General features: G+C 37.2%; 1 protein-coding gene across 1 annotated transcript in view; it reads right to left on the bottom strand.

Moving 5' to 3' along the window:
* Nucleotides 1-24,504, bottom strand: part of CNTN5 (contactin 5) — a 549,774-nt gene that overhangs the window by 50,584 nt on the left and 474,686 nt on the right. The window contains exon 17 of the mRNA XM_062197592.1: nt 22,582-22,731. Coding sequence (XP_062053576.1) covers nt 22,582-22,731 — 150 coding nt within the window. The remainder of the gene's footprint in view (nt 1-22,581; nt 22,732-24,504) is intronic.

The raw sequence follows: 24,504 nt of genomic DNA, 5'->3' as shown, positions 1-24,504 counted from the left end.
AGAAAACTATTAAAAGAAATCACTTTCCAGGCTATGAGCCTGCATTAGCAATTTTACACTTCAGTGTTGCCTTTCTTTTCCAGTGTATAGTTTTTAAATGATATTGATATACTCATAAACAGTAAATTCACTCCCATATATTATCTACTTGCATGAAAGGCTGTTAATTACTGCTAGGTATTCATACAGCATTTCATAGACCAGAAGAACTGAAGTGGAATTTTTGTGCTTCCAGGAAGGGGAAAAAACTTCTTCTTTTTTTTTTTTTAAAGATTTATTTATTTATTTGAAAAAGTTACACATAGAAGGAGAGGTACAGAAAGAGAGAGAGAGAGAGAGAGGTAGGTCGGTCTTTCATTCGCTGGTTCACTCGCAAATGACTGCAACAACCAGAGCTGCAGTGATACAAAGCTGGGAGACAGGAACGTCTTCCAGGTCTCCCACGTGGGTGCAGGGGTCCAAGGACTTGAGCCATCTTCTTTTTTTATTTATTGATAAACAATAATTGTTAATATTTATGGGGTAGAATGTAGTGTTTCGATACATGTGTATACTTTAATGCACAAATTAGGATAATTAGGATCCATTGCTTCATATATTCAAGGTTTCTTTGTAGTATGAACATTCAGAAGTCTTTCTTCTAGCTATTTAGAAAAGTGAAGTGTGTTATTGCTAACTATTATTACCCTACTGTGCAATATAACAACAACAGGATTGTTTTCACAATAAAGAAAGACAGTACTTTTTTAAAGATTAATTTGTTTACTTGAAAGGCATAGTTACAGAGATGCAGAGAGACACAAAGAGAGAGAGAGAGAGACAGAGAGAGAGACAGAGAGAGATGTTGATTGATTGATCTTGCATCCACTGATTCACTCCCCAAATGGCTACAACCACCAGAGCTGGGCCGATCCTAAGCCAGGAGCCAGGAGCTTCTTCCAGACTTCCACTGGCTGCAGAGGCCCAAGGACATGAGCCATCTTCTGCTTTCCCATGCCATAGCAGAGAGCTGGATCAGAAGTGGAGCAGCCAGGACTCGAACTGGCAGCCATATGGGATGCTGGCACTGAAGGCGGCGGCTTTACCCACTATGCCACATCACTGGCCTCAATAAAGTACTTTTTAAAAAGTAAACCTTTCTGAGGTTTAATATATATATATGTATAAGTTAACTTAGAAATGGATAGGCTGCACCTGGATTAATGATAAAAATGTGATTTATCCATGTGCTACATATGATTTAAGCCAATAGCTGGATTATGTCAAGATTATAATTGAAATTATTAAGATTGTAACTGGCATTGTTAAGATTATAATTAATATTATTATCACATAGGCCTTAGGTCATCTTGACCCCAATAAACATGTGGTTCTCTCCCAATTTTGTGGTTTTTGCCTTTAAAAACCCTGTTTCTTTGGGCTTTGAGGTCAAGAGTTCTTTAGAGCTTGCTCTCCACCACTAGCAATAAAGAACCGGAAAATTTTATCAATGTGTGGTGCTCCTCTGTTTGCACTCACTCAGGTACAACATCTTAAACTGTACCCTTAGAAGTAAGTCCTTAGGAATTAATGATGAACTCTACAGTTTTGCAGTTGCAAAATTCATACATTTCACAGTTGCAACTTGAAGAACATGGTGATTCTTCCCACTGTGCCCACCCTCCCACCATGTTCCCTCCCCACTTCTTTCTCCCTCTCTTATTCCCATTCTTGTTTTTTAATAAGATCTATTTTCAGTTAACTTTATGCACATATGATTATCTCTATTTTGAGTAAAAGTTCAACAGGTAGTATGAGAAAGAATAAAAAAAAAAAAAAAAGGCAAACTATTCCTCAACAGTCAAGACAAGAACTGTTCAAAGTCATTGCTTCTCAAAGTGTCAGTTTCACTTTTACAGATTACCTTTTGGGTGCTCTATTAGTTTTCAAAGGTCAGGGATAACATATAGTATTAGTCCATTTGGGACTGGCTTATTTCACTAAGTATGATACTTTCTGGTTGCATCATTTTTTGCAAATGACTGTATTTCATTTTATTTTAACCTCTGTGTAGTATTCTATGGTGTACATATCTCATAATTTCTTTATCAGGTCTTCAGTCGATAGGCATTTGGGTTGATTCCATGTCTTAGCTATTACAAATTGAGCTCCAATAAACATGGGGATATAGATAATTCTTTCATATGCTGATTTCATTTCTCTTGGGTAAATTCCTAGGGGTGGGATGGCTGGGTTGTATGGTAGGAATATGTTCAGATAGTGGCTTTACCAGTTTACATTCCCACCAACAGTGGATTAGGGTACCTTTTTTTCCCCACATCCTCCCCAGCATTTATTGTTTGTTGATTTCCATATGAAAGCCATTCTAACTGGGATGAGGTGAAACCTCATTGTGGTTTTGATTTGCATTTCTCTGACGGTTAGTGATCCTGAGCATTTTTCCATGTGTCTATTGGCCTTTTGGATTTCCTCATTTGAAAAATGCCTATTTAGATCCTTTGCCCATATCTTCACTGGATTGTTTTGTTGTTGTTGAATTTCTTGATACCTTTATATATTCTGGTTATTAATCCTTTAGCAATTGTATAGTTTGCAAATATTTTCTCCCATTCTGTCAGTCACTTTTTCACTTTGTTGAGTGTTTCTTTTGCAATACAGAAGCTTCTCAATTTGATGTAATCCTATTTGTCAATTTTGGCTTTGATTGCCTATGCCTCTAGGGTCTTTTCCAAGAACTCTGCATATGCCAATGTCTTGAAGTGCTTCCCTAGTGTCCTAATAATTTGATGGTATCAGGTCATAGATTTAGGTCTTTAATCCATTTTGAATGGATTTTTGAATAAGGTATAAGATCTTGCTTCATTCTTCAGTTTTATACACCATTTGTTGAAAAGACTATCTTAGCTTAAGTGATTGATTTTGGCTGTTTTATCAAAGATAAGCTGGTTGCAGATGCTTGGATTGATTTCTGGTGTTTCTGTTCAGTTCCATTGGTCTATCCATCTGTTTTTGTACCAACACCAGGCTGTTTTGATTATGACTGCCCTGTATTAAGTTTGGAAATCTGGTGTTGTGGTGCCCCCAGCTGACTTTATTTTTTTGTAAAAGATTACTTTAGGGACAAGTGCTATGGCACAGTAGGTTAAAGACATGGCCTGCAGCGCCAGCATCCCATGTGGAGGCCAGTTAGAGTCTCAGCTGTTCCACTTCTGATCCAGGTCTCTGCTATGGCCTGGAAAAGCAGTAGAAGATGGCCCAGGTGCTTGGGCACCTACATCTGCATGGGAGACCTGGAAGAAGATCTTGGCTTTTGGCTTTGGATCAGCTCAGCTCTGGCTATTGCAGTCATTTGGGGGAGTGAACAAGTGGATGGAAGACCTCTCTCTCTCTCTCTGGTTATACCTCTCTCTACAACTCTGTCTCTTGAATAAATAAAATAAGTCTTAAAGAATACTTTAGCTATTCATGATCTACTCTGTATCCATATGACTTTCTTTTTTTAAATTAATTTTTTAAGAAATACAAGTTTTGGGGCTGGCGCCATGGCGCAGTAGGTTAATCCTCCACCTGTGGTGCCAGCATCATATGGGCATCAGTTCTAGTCCTGGCTGCTCCTCTTCCAATCCAGCTCTCTGCTATGGCCTGGGAAAAACAGTAGAGCATGGCCCAAATCCTTGGGCCCCTGCACCCATGTGGGGGACCAGGAAGAAGCTCCTGGATCCTGGCTTCAGATCGGCGCAGCTCCGGCCGTTGCACCATTTGGGGAGTGGACCAATGGATGGAAGACCTCTCTCTGTATCTTTCTCTCACTGTCTATAACTCTAACTCTCGAATAAAATAAATAAAATCTTTTTTAAAAAAGAAATACAAGTTTCATAAGTACAATTTTGGAATATAGCCAATATCCTCAACATACCTGAGAATACTACACTTATACTCCCACCCCTCTTCTTCTTTCCTCTCTCCTTCCCAGTCACATGCTTTATTAAGATTCATTTTCAATGAACTTTTTTACACAAAAGACTGACTCTATACTAAGTAAAAGTTTCAAAAATTTGCATACACATACACAAAAATTGTTTGAGAAATAGTTTTACAGTTAATTCTCATGATGCAACTCATTGAACTCCATGAGGATTTAGTGCACAATGATTCTTGTTGTTAACAATTTAACACTCTTATATATGATGTCAGTGACCATCCGACGCTCTTGACATGAGCTGCTTAGGCTATGGAAGCCTTTTGAGTCCACAAACTCTGAGTATTTAGGCAAGGCCATAAGCAAAGTGGAAGTTCTCTCCTCCCTTTAGAGAAAAGTACATCCTTCTTTGATGGCCACTTCTTTCTGCTGGGGTGTCACTCAGAGATCCTTTCACATAGAACATTTTTGCCACAATGTCTTGTCTTTTCATGCCTGAAATGCTCTCATGGACTTTTCAGCCAGACCAGGAAGATTTAAGGGCTGATTCTGAAGTTAGTATTACTTAAAGCAGTTATCATTCTATGAATCTGCTGTGTGGACTGCTTCCCATGTTGTTACATCCTCTCCTTTTTAATTCTGTTATTACCAGACACTTGATTCTGTTTATTTAGTATAATTTTTTCTATATCTGAGAATGTTCTTGGTGTTTTGATTGGGATCACATTGAATCTGTAAATTGCTTTTGAAAATTTGGTCATTTTGATGATATTGATTCTTCCAATTCATGAACATGGAAGGTTTTTCCATTTTTTCTTATCTTCTTCTGTTTTCCTTCTTTAATGTTTTGTAGTTCTCATTGTAGAGATCTTTAACATCTTTGGTTAAATTTATTCCAAGGTATTTGATTTTTTAGCTATTGTGAATGGGATTGATCTTAGGTGTTTTTTCTCAGTTGTGGCATTGTCTGTGTATACAAAGGCTGTTGATTTTTGAGTGTTTATTTTATATCCTGGTACTTTACCAAACTCTTCTGTGTGTTTCAGTAGTCTCCTGGTGGAGTCTTTTGGATCTTCTATATATAGAATCATGTCATCTGTGAATAGGGATAATTTGACTTCCTCCTTCCCAATTTACGTCCATTTGATTTCTTTTTCTCGCCTAATGTCTCTGGCTAAAACTTTCAGGACTGTACTGACTAGCAATGGTAAGAGTGGGCACCCTTATCAGGTTTTGGATCTCAGTGGGAATGCTTCCAACTTTTCCCCATTCAATAGGATGCTGGCCATGGGTTTGTCATAAATTTCCTTGATTGTGTTGAGGAAAGTTCCTGCTATACTCAGTTTGCATAAGAGTTTTCATCATGAAACAGTGCTGTATTTTCTCAAAGGCTTTCTCTGCATCTGTTGAGATAATCATATGGTTTTTGTTCTTCAATTTGTTAATGTGTTGTATCACATTGATTTGCAAATGCATCCCCGCATATTAGAGATAAATCCCATTTGGTCCAGGTTAATGGTTTTTCTGATGTGTTTTTGGATTCGATTGGCTAGTATTTTGTTGAAGATTTTTGCATCTCTGTTCATCAGGTAAACTGGTCTGTAGTACTTTCTAAACTGTATATTTTTCACTTTTAGGAATTAAGCTGACACTCGATTCGTAGAAAGAATTTGTGGGAATTCCCTCCCATTAGACTAATTTTCTTGAATCATTTGAGAAGAATTGGAATTAGTTCTTCTTTAAAAGTCTGGTAGAATTCAGCAGTGAAGCCATCTGGTCCTTGGCTTTTATTTTTATTTCGAGGGTCTTTATTACTGATTTAATTTCCATCTTGGTTATGTGTCTGTTTAGGTTCTCTGTGTCTTCATGACTCAATTTAGGTAATTTGTATGTGTCTAAGAGTCTATTTTTTTTCTTGGTTTCTCATTTTGTTGGCATACTGTTGTTTGACGTAATTTCTGATGATTGTTATTTCTGTGGTATCTGTTGTTACATTTCCTTTTATTAAATTCAGTCTTCTCCCTCCTTTTTTGTTAGCTGGGCAAATGGTGTATCTATTTTGTTTATTTTTTCAAAGAACCAACTCCTCATTTTGCTGATCTTTTGTATTTTTTTTTTTTTTGGTTTTGGTTTTATTTATTCTCTAATTTTAATTATTTCTTTTCTTCTACTAGTTTTGGGTTAGGATTGCTGTTGTTTTTCTAGGTCCTTGAGATGCATTGATAGCTCATTTATTTGGTGCCTTTCTAAATTTTTTTTATGTAGGCACCAATTGATATATACTTTCCTCTTATCACTGCTTTTTGCTGTATCCCAGAAGTTTTGATATGTTGTATTTTCATCTTCATTTCTTTCCAGAAATTTTTTTTTCCTCTCGATTTCTTCTATGACTCACTGTTCATTCAGGAGCATGTTGTTCAGTTTCTCCATGTGTTTTTATATGTTCTTGAGATTCCTAAGTAAATTTTTAGCATCATTACATTGTGGTCAGAGAAGGTTCATGGTATGATTTCTTTTTTTCTTGAATTTGTTGAGACTTGCTTTATGGCTTAGCATGTGGTCAATCCTAGAGAACGTTCTATGTACTGGTGAGAAGAATGTGTGTACTGTGGCTGTAAGTTGGAGTGTTCCATAGATTTCTGTTGAATCCATTTGATCTATAGTGTCAATTAATTCTGTTGTTTCCTTGCTGGTTTTCTTTGTGGTTGATCTGCACATCCCTGAAAGTGGGGTATTGAAGTCCCACATTACTATGTATTTGAGTCTATGTCTCCCTTTAGATTCATTAACATTTCTTTTAGATAGCTGGGTGTCCTGTAATTAGATGCTATATATGTTTATTTTATTTTTTAAAAAGATTTATATTTTTATTTATTTTAAAGTCAGAGTTACAGAGAGAGGTAGAGACAGAGAGAGAGGTCTTCTATCCGTTGGTTCACTTCCCATATGGCTGCAATGGCCAGAGCTGTACTGATCTGAAGCCAGGAGCCAGGAGCTTCTTCCGGGGCTCCCATGTGGGTGTTAGGGTGCAAGGACTTGGGCCATCTTCTACTGTTTTTCCTAGGCCATAGCAGAGAGCTGGATCAGAAGAGGAACAGCTGGGACTAGAACTGGCACCAATATGGGATGCCAGTGCTTCAGGCCAGTTCTTTAACCCGCTGTGCCACAGCACTGGCCCTGCTGTATACATTTATAATAGTCATTTCTTCCTCTTGAGTTGATTCCTTGATCATTACATAGTGCCCTTCTTTGTCTCTTTCATCAGTTTTTGTGTTAATGTCTATTTTATCTTATATTAGGATGGCTACACCAGCTGTTTTTTGGTTTCTGTTAACATAGAGTATCTTTTTTTTTTTCTCCATTCTTTCACTTTGAGTCTGCAAGTATCTTTGTTGGTGAGATGTGTTTGTTGTAGGCAGCAAATAGATCATTCAGCCAGCATGTGTTTTTTAACTGGAGAGTTGAGGCCATTTGTATTTAAGGTGACTGTGGAATAGTAATGACTTTGCCCTGCCATTTTTCCATGAATATTCCTATTTTTTACTCTTGATTTCCTTTGTACTTTTAGTGGGGGGTTTTCTGCCTTTACCTTCTTTTGTAGTGATGATCATGCTTCTGTATTTCTGTGTGAAGCACATCTTAAATCATCTTTTGTAATACTGATGGGTGGTGACAAATTCTTTCAATTTCTATTTGTTATGGAAGGTCTTAATTTCACCTTCATTCATAAATGAGAGCTTTGCCATGTACAGTATTCTGGCTTGACAGGTTTTTTTCTCTTAAGACTTGGATTTTATCTCACCATTCTCTCCTAGCCTGTAGGGTTTTCCGTGAAAAGGCTGCTGTGAGTCTAATTGGAGATCCTCTGAAGGTTATCTGGCATTTCTTTCATGAATGTCTTAGATTCTTTTTTTTAATGTTTTACTGTGGAGAGTGTGAATACAATGTTTCATAGTGAAGATCTTTTGTGGTCATGTCTCTTGGGAGTTCTATGTGCTTCCTGTTTTTGGATGTTCCTTTCTTTCTCCAAATTAGGGAAGTTTTCTGTTATTATTTTACTAAAATGGCCTTCTAATTCTTTCTCTCTTTCCATGCCTTTAGGAATTCTTAAGACCTGTGTGTTGGGTTGTTTGATGGTATACTATAGATCTCCAACAGTTTTTATTTCAGTTTTTTTATTTCTTCTTCTTTACAGTCTGACTATAAAATTTCCAGAACTTTATTTTCTAGCTTGGATATTCTTTCTTCTACTGGATTTATTCTGATGTTAAGATTTTGCACTGCATTTTTATTTGATCTGTTGAATTCTTCATTTCTAGTATTTCATTTTGATTTCTCTTTAAAATCTCAATTTCATGTGTAAAATTTTCATTCATATCCTATATCCTTTTCTTTAGTTTGTGAATTTGCTTTTGATTGCATCTGAGTAGTCTTCTGATTAATCTTTTCAATTCCTTTTCTGGCATTTCCTCAATCTCTTTATCTTCATATTCTAATATTGAAATTTTTTTATGGGGTGGGCACTGTGGCATAGTGGGTAAAGCCGCCACCTTCAGTGCTGGCTGCCCATATGGGCAGCAGTTCTAGTCCCAGCTTTTCTACTTCTGATCCAGCTCTCTGCTATGGCCTGGGAAAGCAGTGGAAGGTGGCCCAACTCCTTAGGCCCCTGCACCTACATGGGAGACTCGGAAGAATCTCCTGGCTCTTGGCTTCAGCTGAGTTGGTGCAGCTCCAGCCATTGAGACCAACTGAGGAGCGAATCAGTAGATGGAAGACCTCTCTCTCTCTCTCTGCCTCGCTTTTCTGTGTAACTCTGACTTTCAAATAAATAAATCTTTAAAAAATGTTTTAGTGTTTCTTTGGGAGTCTCATATTTTCTCGCTTATTTTTTACTTTTGGATTTTTGCTTTGTTCCTCACCCTTTGTAGACTTCTTTTCTCTGGTTATATCTATGGTTTGCAAGTGTGCAAGGTACCCACAGGCTTTAGCTCCAGTCAATTCTCAATTGTGCTGGGCAGGTTACAGGCTCCCTTATCTGTCTTTTCCTCTTTTGTCCTGTTTCTGGGCAACCAGCCCATTGCAGCTGACATAGGAAAGGGGGCAACTGCTCCCTGCCTGTGTCCAACACTGGTGTTGTCTCTCCCCATGCTGGCTGCAGATCTCTGCTGTAGTGGTGATAGGGGAAGGGAGAGAGATGCACGGGGTTTTTTTTTTTTTTCCTCTCTCTTTTTTTCCCCATCTGTAGGGGGTCTGCATAGAACTCTAGCAGCAGTTTACTAAGCTTTCCCTCCAGATGTATCAGCTGCTCTGAGGGCCTTTGGAGCCTCCTCTGACCTGGCTTGCTAGGGTGGGCATCCTCCTCCCCAATCCAAATCAGCGGAACTTTTGTTTTTGTTTTCCAGCATGGGTCCGGACCACCCCCACTACCCTGGAGGAATCTTCCACCGTGGCTCTCCTGAATCTTATCCTGTTGCTATTCCATTATCTTGGAATCTCTCTGGGCCATGTTCTACTGCTTTCCCAGGCCATAGCAGAGAGCTGCATTGGAAGTGGAGCACCAGGTCTTGAACCAGCACCCAAATGGGATGCTGACACTGTAGGCGGTGGCTCTACCTGCTACACCATAATTCTGGCCCCCTTTTTTTCTGTTTTGCTTGGCCACCAACATTATATGAGGGGAGGATGCTGTGACAGGTGGTGTGACACATCAGCCTGAGCCACTGCTTGCATTGCTGCCATCCCATATTGGAGTACTGATTGCAGTTCTGGGTGTTCTTCTGATCCAGATCCCTGCTTATTCACCTGGGAAGGCATTGGAAGACAGCCCAAAGACTTGGTCACTGACGCTCATGCTGGAGACCCAGATGTAGTTACTGCTTCCTCTATGTTTTGGCCATTTGGGGAGTGAACCAGTGGGTGGAATCTCTCTCTTTCAAATAAATGCATACATTTAAATTTTTTTAAAAAAGTAAAAAGGATTCTCAGAGCCTCTAGATTAGTGTTGTAGAGCAGGATGTAGGCACTCTGGAGGGTATCCCTAGAAGCTCATTTAAAGAACATGAGTAGAATGAAATCCAAGTACCTGAACAAAAAACCTTTGAAATTTTGGTAGCATCATTCTAGACTTCATTAATGCTTTTATATTTTAGAGAACATAGTTTTCAAAAGTTTTATTTTGAAGAATTTTAAACATGTTGGTAAAAAGAAGGTTTAAAAGAAACTTGTGAACATTTTAAGGAAAATTTCCACATTGGGGAACTAAGGAAGCAGTGTAAGATTTCCTGTGATTTGATTCTATTATTATTATTATTTTCTGAGAGGTGGAGATAGCTAGAGAGTCAGAGCGAGAGAACTTCCATCTGCTGATTCTCTTCCCAAATGTCTGCAGTGGATCTGAGCTGGTGCTAAAGCCAGGATCAGGATTGCAGCCCAGTTCTCTCATGTGGGTGTCAGGAACACAACCATTTGAGCTGTCTGTTATCAGTTGCCTCTCAGGGTTTGCATCAGCAGGAAGCTGGAGTCAGGAGGCATAGTTTGGTTACTCATGCAGACCCTCTGTCCTGGGACATGGATGTTGTAAATGACATCTTAACAGGACAAACAACTATCACTGATGGTTTTCTGTGTAGATAATTTCCAAGTGGAATTATATATAAACAGCCTCTATTCTGTAAAATTTCTTCTATTATTGGAAAGAAGTCTTTGAAGTTTTCTTACTGGTTCTGATTTCAAGACAAGACAGCCCATATTCAGCTGAATGTAAATGGTAAGATTCTGGGGCCAGCATCGTGGCACAGGGAGTTAAGCCAGTCCTGCTTCTGATGCTGTGATCCAACAAGAGTCCTGTTTACAGTTCTGGCTGCTCCACTTCTGATCTAGCTCCCTGCTAATGCACCTGGGAAAGCAGTAAAAGGTGGTGCAAGTACTTGAGCCCCTGCCAGCCATAGGAAAGACCCACATAAAGCTTCAGGCTCCGACCTGCCACAGCTCTGGCCATTGTGGCCATTTAGGGAATGAAAATGGTGGAAAAAAGTCTCTCTCTCTCTCTCTCTCTCTGTGTGTGTGTGTGTCTCTCCTTCTCTCTGTAACTCTGCATTTAAAATAAATCTTTATTTGACTTTTTGTTTGCTATTATTCTTTGCTATGTGTGTATATATATATATGTATATATAGTTCTTAAAAACATTTTATTTATACAAAGGAAAGAAATACCATATTTCATATGTACAGTTTTAGAGACTAATGATGCTTTCCCCATACCTTTCCTCCCTCCTTCCTCTTTTTAACTTTTACAATGACATACATTCAGTTTCCTTTATAATCACAGACTTAATCCTCCACTAAATAAAGAATTCAACAAGTAGTAAGTAAAAATATCACTGTTCCCCAGTGATATAGACAAGGGCTATAAACAGTAATCAAATCTCAAAATGTCAGTTCCACTCATATACATTATTTTTTATACTTGGTATATTAGTTACCATCAATTAAAGGAAAATACGATATTTGTCCTTTTGGTACTGGCTTATTTCAATAAGCATAACGGTTTCCAGTAGCAGCTATTTTGTTGTGAAGACAGGATTTCATTCCTTTTTATGGCTGAATAGTATTCCATCATCTATCTAATTATCTATCTATATCACAATTACTTTATTTAAGATTTATTTATTTATTTGAAAGTCAGTTACAGAGATAAAGGGAGAGACACACAGAGAGATATATGGCTTGGGGATGGGTCAGGCCAAAGCCAGGAGCTAGGAGCTTCTTCCATTTCTCCTATGAGGGTAGCAGGGGCCAAGTTCTTGGACCATCTTCTGTTGCTTTTCCAGGCCATTTGCTGGGAGCTGGGGACAGCTGGGACTCATACCGGCTCCCATATGAGATGCCAGCATTGTAGGCAGTGGCCTCACCTGCTACACCACAATGCTGACCTTACAACACAATTTCTTTATCTAGTCTTCAGCTGATAGACATCTGGGTTGATTCCATATCTTAGTTATTGTGAGTTGAGCTGCTATGGGCATGGGAGTATAGATACCTTTCAAATGCTGATTTAATTTCATTCAGGTAAATTACCAGGAGTGGAATGACTTGGTCATATGGTAATCTATTTTCTGATTTTTGAAGAATGTCCATTTGGTCTTCTATAGTTTACAATCTCATCAGCAGTGTATTAGGGTACCTTTTTCACCACATCCTTCCTAGCACTTAGAATTTTTCAAATTTTTGGATGATAACTGTTCTAACTGGAGTGAGGTAAAGTCTCATTGTGGTTTTTATTTGCATTTCCCTGATGGCTAGTGGCCCTGAGCATCTTTGCATGTGTCTGTTGGCCATTTGTATTTCACCCTTAGAAAAAAAATAGCTGTTCATTCTCTTAGCCCATTTCTTAACTGGATTGCTTGTTTTGTTGTTCAGTTTCTTGAGCTCTTTATATATCCATCTATTTTTGTCTTTATACCTTGTACTTCTGGGATCCTAGTCAAGTTTTTGCCTATGCCAATGACTTGCTGTGTTTCCCCTATGTTTTCCTCTAGTAATTAGATGTTTTCAGGTCTTAGATTTAGATCCCTGGTCCATTGTGAGTTGGTTTGTTTGTATAATGTGTAAGCTAGGGGTCTTGTTCCATACTTCTGCATGTGGAGATCCAATATTCCTAACACCATTTGTTGAAATCACTCTAGGGAGTGATTTTAGCTCATTTGTCAGAGATTAGTTGGTTATTAAGTATGTTGATTAATTTTTGAGATCTCTGGTCTGTTCCATTGGTTGACATGCCTATTCATGTGCTAGTGCCATGCTGTTTTGATTATAACTGCCCAGTAATATCTTTTTTATTAAAAATATGTATTTATTTGAAAGGCAGAGCTACAGAGAGGCAAAGAGAGAGAGAGGGAGGTCTTCAATCTGCTGGTTCACTCCCAAGATGGCCGCCAATGGCTGGAGCTGAGTTGATTCAAAGCCAGGAGCCAGGAGCTTCTTTCTGGTCTCCAATGTGGGTGCAGGGGCCCAAAGATTAGGCCACCTTCTACTGCTTTCCTGATATTTTGATTGGAATGGCATTGAATCTGTGAGTCGCTTTGGGTAGTATGGACATTTTGATTATATTAATTCTTCTAATCTGTAAACATGAAAGATTTTTTTCTTTTTTTTTTTTTGTGCCTTCTGTTTCTTTCCTTAATATTTTGTAATTTTTCATTGTAGAGTTCTGTAACATCCTTGGTTAAATTTATCCCAAGATATTGAACTTTTTTGTAGCTATTATGTATGGGACTGATCTTCCAAGTTCTTCCTCAATCATGGCATTTTCTGTATATACAAAGATTATTGATTTTTGTGTGTTAATTTTATATCCTGTAACTTTATCAGACTTTCTTATGAGTTCCAGTAGTTTCTTAATTGAGTCTTTTGTTTCCCTTGTGTATAGGATCATCTCCACTGCAAACAGGGATAATTTGACTTCCTCTTCTCCCATTTATGTCCTTTGATTTCTTTTTCTTGTCTAATGGCACTAGTTAAAACTTGTAGAACTATATTGACTAGCAATAGTGAGATTGAGCATCCTTGTCTGGTTCTGGATATTAATGGAAATGCTCCCAGCTTTTCCCTGTTCAATATGATGGCTATTGTGGGCTTGTCAAATATTGCCTTGATTATGTTGAGGTATTTTCCTTCTTTACCAATTTTGCTTAAGGTTTTTTTTCATGAAAGGATTTTATATTGTATCAAATCCTTTAAAAAGAGTTAAGATCCTTCTTTTCTCATCCTACCACTGATTTTTATGTGTAATAATCAACACAAAAAAAGCATGATGGTTCATTGTGATTTAATAGTAATGTTATGCTGAGCTGAATAAACAAAATCTTACTGATATAAAGGGAACCAGTGACTGAAAACTAAGTCTTCCATAGCTGCACTCAGGCAGTGTATTTTTTTTTTCAGGATCACAGTGTTTGATTGGATTGTCTGTTCTATTTGGCTTGAAGTTCCTAATTACATGCAGATGATCAGTGGAACCCATGCTCTTTAATTTCCTTTCAAGTTGGTGACACACAGTTACTATCTCTGTAGTCAGTGTTGTGGAGTCTACTGATTTTAATTATTTTCCTTAATTTATAAAACAATATTTTCATGATATGAAGAGATTTTACTTAATCTCTTAAATCTTTTCTGGTGTATGAGTTCTATAATTCTTGGTAAAAGCATAAAATTTGTATAATCATAAACCTAATAAAGGACTTCCTTGATTTCAGAGAAACACATATTTACTTAAAAACCAACTATATCAACTTAATTAATACAAACCAAGTTTATAATTAAGCAGCCCTTTTCTTTCTCATTTGGCTACTGATAAATGTCATGAGCATATTAGCTTATCAAAACAAGTTCGCATGCATGGTTAGCAGGTTAAACTGTTTCTAAAATCATCCTGAGTAATACCTCTTCCATAAACAGATCATGTGATTGACACTTTGCCCCCTAAGCTACAAATGCTAATTATTTTAGGGCATATTGAAATATAGACTAATGTCTCTTTTCATCTTAAACTTTGGAAATATTCTTGTAAGCACGCAGAATGAGCAAAATATAGTGTGCTACTTTAGTTTAAGCCTGCCTGCTTATCAAAGAAGTCTAAGTGTCATAGTTTAAACAACATGCTCTAACCAGCACTCAACGAAATAGAAAGAAATCATTTATTCATCTGTTTTTTTTTTCCCTAAAATATTTCCAGTTTGTATAACAGTGACTGTTTACATGGCTCACTGAATAATACAGCTTTATTACAGGTCTGGAATAGGGCTTAATGGCTTTTCTGTAACTAATTTGGAAAGAAAGGTGCAGAAAAACAGAAAGAAGGAAGGAAGGTTGTTTATAACTGTCAAGGTGAACGTCAAGAGAGACATTTAAAAAGCAGTTATTTGTCTACCTAAATTGAAGTATGTAATACATAAATATTTCCATGAAGTGAATATCTTTTAGACTTGGCTTGTATAAGGAGTTAGGTTTAAATAGTTTCCAAGTGAAAAGAAGTACCAATGATGTTACCTAAAGAGTTCATATAAGGCTCTTGTTTTTATCGATTGGCTACATAAGGTGGCATGTACACATTGTGAAAGTGCTCTCGAGGGAATGAGAAAGATCTGTACTTGAGTCCTGGTTCTAAAATTATAACAACTTGACTGAAAAAAATTTCTTTAACCTTTCTGTCCTTCAGTTGTCTCAAGAAGATAATAACAGAACTTTCCTTTAAATGTTGTTTTCCTAATTATTTATCACAAACCCTGGAAATAAAATTAATGCATATTATTGAATGTTATTATCTACTTAGATTTGAAAAAGAGAAAGTGGTGAAATCTTCTGTCACAAACACTGAGTTCAGTGTGAGTCTGCATAGATGTAATCTTGAATTACAATATTCTTTTTATATATTTGAATACTACTGTTTAGAGGTTCCGGAGGAATTATGCCTTTTGTTTGGGCACAGCTTGTTTTCATTTGGAAATCCTGTCAATATGCCATTTTTATTTGAAAAAGAGATTGCTGGGATGTTTCAGGAAATGTTAAAATTTCTCTGCTTAATGAACTTTCTTATAAGCAGGAAAAGTCAAGAACACAAGAGGTGAATACATACAATAAATGAATGCATGTATTTTACCTCAGCTCAATCTCTTTAGTTACAGAGCTTCCAAGGAAATAAAAACATAGAATTGATAATTATGAATGCTATTTGTCTATGAATATGGTAAAAAAAAAGAGAAGGAAAAAGCAAGAAGATGGTGGGCAGGGAGAGGAGATTCCTCAGAGGCGTTATCTTTGGAGTAAGGTCTGGGTTAGAATTCCAGTTCTGTCAGTCATTTGTCAGGTGACCTTGTGAAAGTCTTAAGACTCTGTAATTTAGCTTTATTGTCTGTAACCTCAGGATGAACAAACAGTCCTGTGGAAGAGTGCTTTGGAGGTCTGATGTGAAAATTAAAGGATCTACTAAAGGGCAAGGGCTTAGCACAGAACCTGTTTTGGGGACTAGGAAGACAGGATTGGTCTGACCGGAGTCTGTCACATCCATTCCCTCATTACCCCTTACTTCTCATGCTCAGGTCTTCTACTTCTCTTCTATTGTGTGTTCTTCATTCTTCTTTCTTTGGAACCTCTGAAGTGCAGAGAAGCTATTTGTCAGAAAGCAACATGCCCCCAAATTAAACATGCCCCAAATTAAATAAAATACCTATTTTTTGCATATGCTTTGTAGAAAAGACTTGCTTTTACTGAAGTGGATCCATGAGTTAAACAAACTGTCTACTATATGAGCCACATTCTAATGTTTTTTCCCTGATAATTGAGATTTGGTTTTAGAGGTCTGTTTCTTGCTATAATTTTTTCTTCTCTTAATCCTAGGATAATTTTCTTGATTTAATATAATGAAATTACTTATTGTGTTGAAGAAAACCATGAGGTTCATTTAATAGTATTTTCTTTTATGTTTTCCCAATTATTCATACTGAATGCTTTATACTTTCTGTATAACAGTTTCATAGAAGCATAGCCTGAATAGATCTTTTAAAACAAAACAGCTTTATTCGTTTTCTTGGTACACAATAGTGCATGACTGTTGATTTTCTGCCTGGCCTCAGGAAATAATTCTGCTTATATCCCATTTGGCCTAGCAATCAAAGTCCCATTAAATGCTATTTACCAAGCCAATCCACATGTTTCCAGAGAAAACCTATGTATGCTTATCTTATATTACAATAGTATTTTACTGTGTCTTTTCCATAATTCTGAATGTAAGTCAATTTCCTAAATAGCTATCATGGACAAGAACTATGAAGAAATAAATGTGAAAAAGCAAGATCTTCTCAGTATTCAGAAAATAATGTGAAATTAAGGAAATTGTAATAGGAAATTAAATGACTGTTTTCTGAATTTGGAATGAGTCCTGTATAATCTCAGATGCTAAAGTAAGTTTGGCCAGAGAAAAGCCATAGGCTTATTAAGAAATGTGGAAACTGATTTTATGGTCTGTTCTCATTACCTCTGCCAGCTTATATATATTGGGTTAGAAAGCAAAGGATGCTGTCTTGGGACATTTCCTTTTAAGAAGATGGAGACGTCTTGGCATGTCCCTTCAGTCCTAGCTGTCAATAGAGAAGTAGGTGTCATTTCCCCATCAAGTTAAATAAAGAGAGGAAAAAGACAGCCAAGCTGGATGTAACTGAGCTTCAGAGTTTAGTAGGATACCCTAGTCTCAAGCCATGCTACTAGACTAGAGGCCAAACTAGTTCACAAGAATACCCTACATTTTCAGAATTTGGCAGAAGTGGAATGTGAAACTGTCATTGTAGGTCAAATGAACATTATGGGAGGTAGGTTTGAACATGTTTGTTGGAACCACACCCAAAAAGTTGCCTGTTCGGGCTAGGGTGTCTCCAAAGAACCTGCTGCCTCCCACACAAGAATAAAGTAGACTGTGGACAAATGCCATCATGTGGGATATCCAAAACCCATATGAGAACCACACGTTGCACCGCCTGGATAGATGTTTTCACCTTTTTGGCTGGCCAGGGAACAGTTGCCAACAGAGCAACAGTTAGAAGGCAGGGGAGGAAGTGGAGAAGAGAGAAAAAAGGTCACAGCTCTTGGATCAGGCCTGTGCAGCCTGGAAGGAGAGAGCATGAAATTAAATCTGAGGTTATTTTTTTTTTTAATTTAAATTATACTGAAAGTTCTTAAAACCCCAAATGAGACAATCTGAGTAGCTAAAAGCCCTTAGAGTACAGTTGGGGCTGAGGCTGAAGATCAGTTGGTGAATATTCAGAGAACAATTGTGGGAGAAGACTCAGAACTATTTTATGTTTAAACTCTACAGTAGAGTTCATAGATATGTTTACCCTGATTGACCACTATACAGTCTACACATGTATAGAAATATCACATGACACCCCAGAAATATTGAGTTTATATGTGTTTGTGAAAAATATGTTTTTTTAAACCAGACATGGAACTATATTGTAGTGCAGAGAAATGTAAAGACTAGGAAAGTTTTTATCTGTCTACTTGATATACCCATTTGATGGAGCACTGATCTCTTAAATGTAGAAACAAGATTTTTCCTTGTATGCCAGCAATTTGTGTTTGACATTTTCCATTTCAGACTTAAAAGTGAATGATAGGCAGAATTAATGTACTAAGCAACTGGAGAATTGTTTAAATTTGGAAAAAATATTTTAAGCATTATCTTCCATCCAGCATTTCGTTTTCTCTACTTTTGCCCTGCTTGTGTATAAGAACCAAACAAATGACTACATGGTGGAGCAATGTCAACATTCACTTACAAACTGATTATTTGTTAGAGAAGAATGAAACAGCAGCAAGGGAAGGCCATACACACAGTAGACAGGGAGATGTAGAGGAGATGCATGCTCTGTACTGTGTATCACACTGACTATAAATTGTTCTCATGACTGTCAAGCTACACAGGCAGGCCAAGGAGGGGTGTGATGGCCATTGACCTGCAATGGAGACATCTCCTGGGAAGGGCATCTTGGAGATGCAGAACTGTGAGCCAACCAGAAGCTGGATGTTTCTTATTATAACAATGCAAATATTTTTAATTTGAAAGTGTTTCCCCCTTATGAAAAGTTAATTATACTTGATTACTATTGCGTAAATTTCCATTTAATAAAATACTAACTTACTTAAATTAATGACAATGGTGATAATAATAATGATAAAATAGTTAATTATATTGAGATTTTATTACAAGCCAGGCAGAATTCTGAGTTTTTTACATGTATTGTCTTCCTTAACACAACGATCAGAAGTAGTTTGTGGTATTATCCCCATTTTATAAGTGTGAAAATCAGAGCCTTAGATGATCATGCTTATGTTCAAATTGCTAGGAAATTACATAGTAAAGCACTAATCCAGATCTTTCAATTACTGGTAAAAGTTTGTCTATCTGTATTATATATAGTTCATTAAAATTTGAAATAATAAAATTAAAAATATTAAGATTTTGTTTTGCATATGATAGAAATTTTATACTAAAGAGAAGATAAAACCTTTCTGACAAATTATGTTGTTAGCTCTATTTTCTCTCCATTTCATTTGTTTTTCAAAAATACTTATTTTACTTATTTGAAAGGCAGTTACAAAGAGAGGCAGGGATGGAGAGAAAGATCTTCCATACACTGGTTCATTCCCCAAATGGCCGTAATGGCCAAGGATGGGCCAGGCCAAAGCCAGGAGACAGGAGATTCATCTGAGTCTCCCACATGCATACAGGGGTGAAAGCTCCTGGAATATCTTCCACTGCCTTTCCAGGCTCATCAGCAGATAGATGGATTGGAAGCAGAGCAGCCAGGACTTGAACTGGTCCCATATGGGATAGTGATGTTGCACAAAGCAGCTTAATGCACTGTACCACAATACTGGCCCCTCACTTATCTTTTAATAGTTTATTATGAGTAGGATATAAAAATTGAATTAAATAAGTTTCTGTTGCTGTATTCATTTTACATACTTTTACATACTTTTACATACTTTTACATGATTAATTTCCTAAAAATATACATATTTCTTTTGAATGCTATATTTTAAAATAATAAAATATTTACATTATCCTATCCCAAACTTATGTATTGTTTTGATAATGACACATTTTGAAAAATGAAAGTTTTATCTACCTAATCTCTTAAACTTGCAAGAAAATTGCACTATGAATAAATATATATGTATTAAAGAATATGTATTTGTATTACCATTTTAGCATTCTACCACTAAGAAGTTGAACTGAACTAATTTATCTTTATTGACTACCATGAGTGTTTTGATGACCAGAAAATTCAAAATATTCCCTAGAAGAAAATTGCAATGAAAGATTTTTTTTTTTGCCTGTGGAAAAGAAACATTTCTGAGATAGAATTTCTTCAGAATGTCAGATATTCAAGTAAATAAGAGCATTTTAAAGAGCCATAAAACGTTCAACTCAACCTTCTTGATACGAGGCCTTTTCTCTCAGGAACAGCCCTGTCAATTTCCCAAGTTTAGCTGGTCCATTAGAACAGGCTCATCTTTTAAAATAGGGGCTATGTGCTTAATAGCAGCAGAGTATGTCGCTTGAGAGGGTTTCTCAGGATATTGGTGTCCCTTTTAATCTGTGCTGCCTGACAAAACAGGCACAAAACTGAACACTTGGTTCAACACCATTAGTAGCTCTAGCCCTCTGTGATACCCAAGTACAAGAAGCGGTACAAGCCTTCCTCAACTCACTTTCAGAGAAGAGTACTTCCTGCATTTTTCATGCTATTTCTCTTCGCTTCCATAAGATTTTAATGGACTAAAGTATGTCATGTATATAGAACTCTTGATAAAATGGAGACGCAACCAGTACATGGCTGAATTAACTACACAAACAGACAAAGACGTCTATGAATGCAATTAGTCATCTGAGTAGAATTTAGCTTGAAATGTAAAAGTGGTTTTCTAAAATGCTTTTTAATAGTGCAAGGAAATTTGTATTATAAAAAGTTTAAAAGTAATACTCATTTTAAATGGATTATTTATTTTTGAAATGAATATTTATAGAGAGCCTCTGATTTAGGCAGTAATCTTTGTCTTTGTTTAAACATAATTAACAATATGCAAAGTAAGGCAGTGCTTTTTAAAATTATGTGAGCGTAAGTATTACTATTGGCAGTCATTTCAATATCTGCATATTGCATACATAAAATGAGGAAGGACTAACCTGGTCTGCTTTTAATTAATGAACACCTGTACACAATGAAAGCATGGTTGATTTAATGGATGCCTAAAACCCAATCAGGCAATTAATCTTCAATTTAATACTCACTATTGAAAAGGTAAGAGGAAGAACAACTTGTAATAGGCAAAGTACAAAAGCAGAAAAGTTGAATTTTCTGTAGATGAATCTTTTCAAACATGTTTACACTATTTTATATTTTATTTTCTTAGTTATTTAATTTTCATGTGGAAAATGACTGAATATCTATGTAGAATTATTTCGACTTAATGAAATAAATTGACCATTTTGGAAATTCCTTTACAAAAAAAAAAGCATGTTTTAGAGACTGAATCACCTCCCAAGTGTAGTTTATTTTAATAATTATAAGATTTGCTTTATTTATTATAAATAAAAATCATAGATAGTATAAATTGATAATTGTGATACAAAATGGCTGCAGTTCTGTCTTCTCCATATACCTATGTTTCTGACTCATGTACTGATATGGGCTGAGGTGTACAAAGGAAAGGAAAAGAATGTTCCCTTTTAACAAAGGACTTGTTGATGCCGGCGCTGCCGCTCACTTGGTTAATCCTCCACCTGCGGCGCCGGCACCCCGGTTTCTAGTCCTTGTTGGGGTGCCAGATTCTGTCCTGGTTGCTCCTCTTCTAGTCCAGCTCTATACTGTGGCCCAGGAGGGTGGTGGAAGATGGCCCAAGTGCTTGGGCCCTGCACTTGCATGGGAGACCAGGAGGAAGCACCTGGCTTCTGGCTTCAGATCGGCACAATGCGCTGGCCGTAGTGGCCACTTGGGGGGTGCACCAACGCAAGGAACACCTTTCTCTCTGTCTCTCTCTCTCTCACTGTCTAACTCTGCCTGTCAAAAAAAAAAAAAAAAAAAAAAAAAAGGACTTGTTGAGTACCTGCGTTAGACCCTGTTTGAGGTTCCAAGTAGAGAACTGTAAACAAGACAAAAATCTTCATTCTTGGTGCATTTTTATTTGAAATTTACACCTTAGTGAATAAAAAAAAACTTTAAAATTTGTTTTTTTTCTCCTGATATCTGATGCCCATTCCCACTCTCCCTACAACTTTCCTATATTTTTTACATTATTCTTATTGCCATTATTGTTTGTGTTCGCTTAAGCAAGTCTCTTACCAGATACTTTCTTTATACAGTTTTAGTCAGACAGAAACATAAAAGATAGATCTCAATAAGACATTGTCCGAAGTAACAGAAAATTTACCAAAATTCCTTTATTCTCCTGTGCTTTCCAGGGGATATGCAAAGTATCTTAATCTGTTTTTAACAAGCTATTAATTCCTTTGATGTGGTTATTAAAAACATATTTTCAGAGGTACTTATTATAAAAGACCAGAAGAATTCTATGTTTCTGAAGTCTGGGAGCAGATGGTAGTTGTTTTACACAAAGACCTCAAGAAGTCAGGGGGTCAAAGAAGACCGTATTTGTCTTTGAAAACTGTAATTTATAATGGGTTCAGTGGTGAAGAGCAACATAGCAGACTTCTAGGAAAGTAGCCTGTAATTAAGTGAAAATGTTATGACTGGAGGAAAGGGTGAGCTGATCTATTCTGAATTTTATGGATATGCTTATTCAATGAGTATATAATTAGATGAATAAATTAACTGCTTTAATTTCATGGTAACTTGAAGATTGGTACAAGGGTTGGGAGAAACTGGAAGTATCTAGACACCTGTCTTTTTACAGAGAAAGAGAGAAGTCCTGAGTGTGAGTAAAATGAAATAATTGCTTTAAAGGGCATGATTTTATGATGTCTAGGTAAATGAATCAGGACAAATTGTGCTAAGACAAGCAATGAAGCAACCATGGTTAATTCAACTTGCATTTAAAGTGATTAGTGTCATATAAAATAAAAGTCTAAGTCTCAAAATTCTTACCTGCCTCATTTGTGCGTATCATTCGAGATGGCGTACTTGGATCTCCTGTCCCAATGGGATTTGTGGCCACCACTCGAAATTCATATTCCACCCAGGGATTTAAGTCCACTGCCATGGCTGACTCCATGTCTCCTGTTATGATTTCTGGAACTATAAACATGAAGATTTCATACCATTAGGGTGTTACAACAAATGCTACAAATGGCAATCAAGGACATAGCAGCTACTGACAGAATCAGCACTGATTGTATCCTTCATAACATACAATCATGACATCACTGCCCATGTCATTTGCAAAATGAAAATCAGTTTTCAGGAAGTGAGTATGTATAAACCTCAGAGTCTCTTGGAGATAAGTGGAATTATTCCATCTCATTTTTACACACAACTTGTCATTGTATAATTTGCCACTTTCTACAATAAAAATTATGTTCTTAACCTCTCAGCCTCTGATAAGCCAAGAATTACTTTAATCGGAGTTTTTCTTTAATTTCTAGAGATACTTCTTAAACAGTTTGCCCCTCTCAGTTCTGACAAAGCTGTTCAATCCCTCAAAGTTAAAAGCTGAAAATTCAAAACCTACTACTGAAGACTATCATTTGTGGACTCTATGGAAATTCAGAACTCTCCATGGAGTGCTTGGGTACTACATCTAGATTGTTACCACAGCATAATTGTAACTGTTGTCAATTCAGTTACCACATAGGAAAATATCTTTTGTATAACCATGTGTGCTCTTTTTGAGACTCCTTTTTTTACTCATTCATCTCTACTGTCTAGGAGATCTATTTTTTAAAATTTATTTGAAAGGCAGAGTTAATGAGAGAGAGGTCTTCATTTGCTGGTTCACTCCTCAAGAGGTTGAAGCTGCCAGGGCTGGGGCAGCCTGGAATCAGGAACCTGGAACTCCATCTGGATCTCCTACATGGATGTCAGAAACCCAAGTACTTCCAGGACTTGAACTAGCACCCATATGGGACACCAGCATTGCAGGAGGAGGCTTAATCCACTGCGCCACAGTGCCAGCCCCTAGGGAGTCTTTCTAGAAGAACATTTGTCACAGGGGTGAAAGGAGAGAATGTAGAGAACCTCCTTTAGATATGTAAAGATTCCCTGGATTTATGTTAGTTCTGGGTTGCTTTGTAGGCTGGGAGCCGAGACTGGGTGGCAGAACTCTGGTGTGATGCATCAGTCCAGATTTACTGTGGCAGGGTGGAATTACCTCATTTTGGAGTTCCCATGGAAGTCTCTTCTGAATTGTATCAAAAGAACATTTTTGGGGCCAGCACTTTGGCGTGGGGGGAAAACCGCAGCCTGCAGTGCTGGCATCCCATATGGGCGCTGGTTTGAGTCCTGGCTGCTCCACTTCCAGTCCAGCTCTCTGCTGCGGCCTGGGAAAGCAGCAGAACATGGCCCAAGTCTTGGACCCCTGCACCAGCATGTCTGTCTGTCTGTCTCTCTCTCTCTCTCTCTCTCTCTGCCTCTCCTTCTGTGTATCTCTGGCTTTCAAATAAATAAATAAATAGATTAAAAAAAAAAAAAGAAGAAGATTGCCTAATTAACAACCCTGTGAATGGTGACTTGTCAGATTATGGGCTGCCTGACAAATCTCACAGCACAGTAGGCATTGCTTTTTTTTTTTTTTTAAGTTGTGACACGAGGATAGGAGAAGAAAATTTGTCCCCTCGTGCTGTACTGGCACCTGAGAAAAATCTCTGGCATCTAAGACATAGCAGGAAATGCCATTGGTGACTTTATTTTTTGATGAAATGCTGAGCTATTCTACCAGACACAGATGTCAAGAAGAGGTTCCCAGACACTCAGCCCTCTCCAGCCTCCAGCCTATAGGAGATCACCAATACTTGCCATGGCTCCACACAGGATTCTTCTCACTGTCTCATTTGCTTGTATTCGTGTCAGACA

The sequence above is a fragment of the Lepus europaeus genome, chromosome 7 (genome assembly GCF_033115175.1).
Source record: "Lepus europaeus isolate LE1 chromosome 7, mLepTim1.pri, whole genome shotgun sequence".
In the NCBI taxonomy this organism is placed as follows: Eukaryota; Metazoa; Chordata; class Mammalia; order Lagomorpha; family Leporidae; genus Lepus; species Lepus europaeus.
The sequence above is the reverse complement of the archived record's forward strand: the minus strand, read 5'-3'. Positions and strand labels throughout refer to the sequence as shown.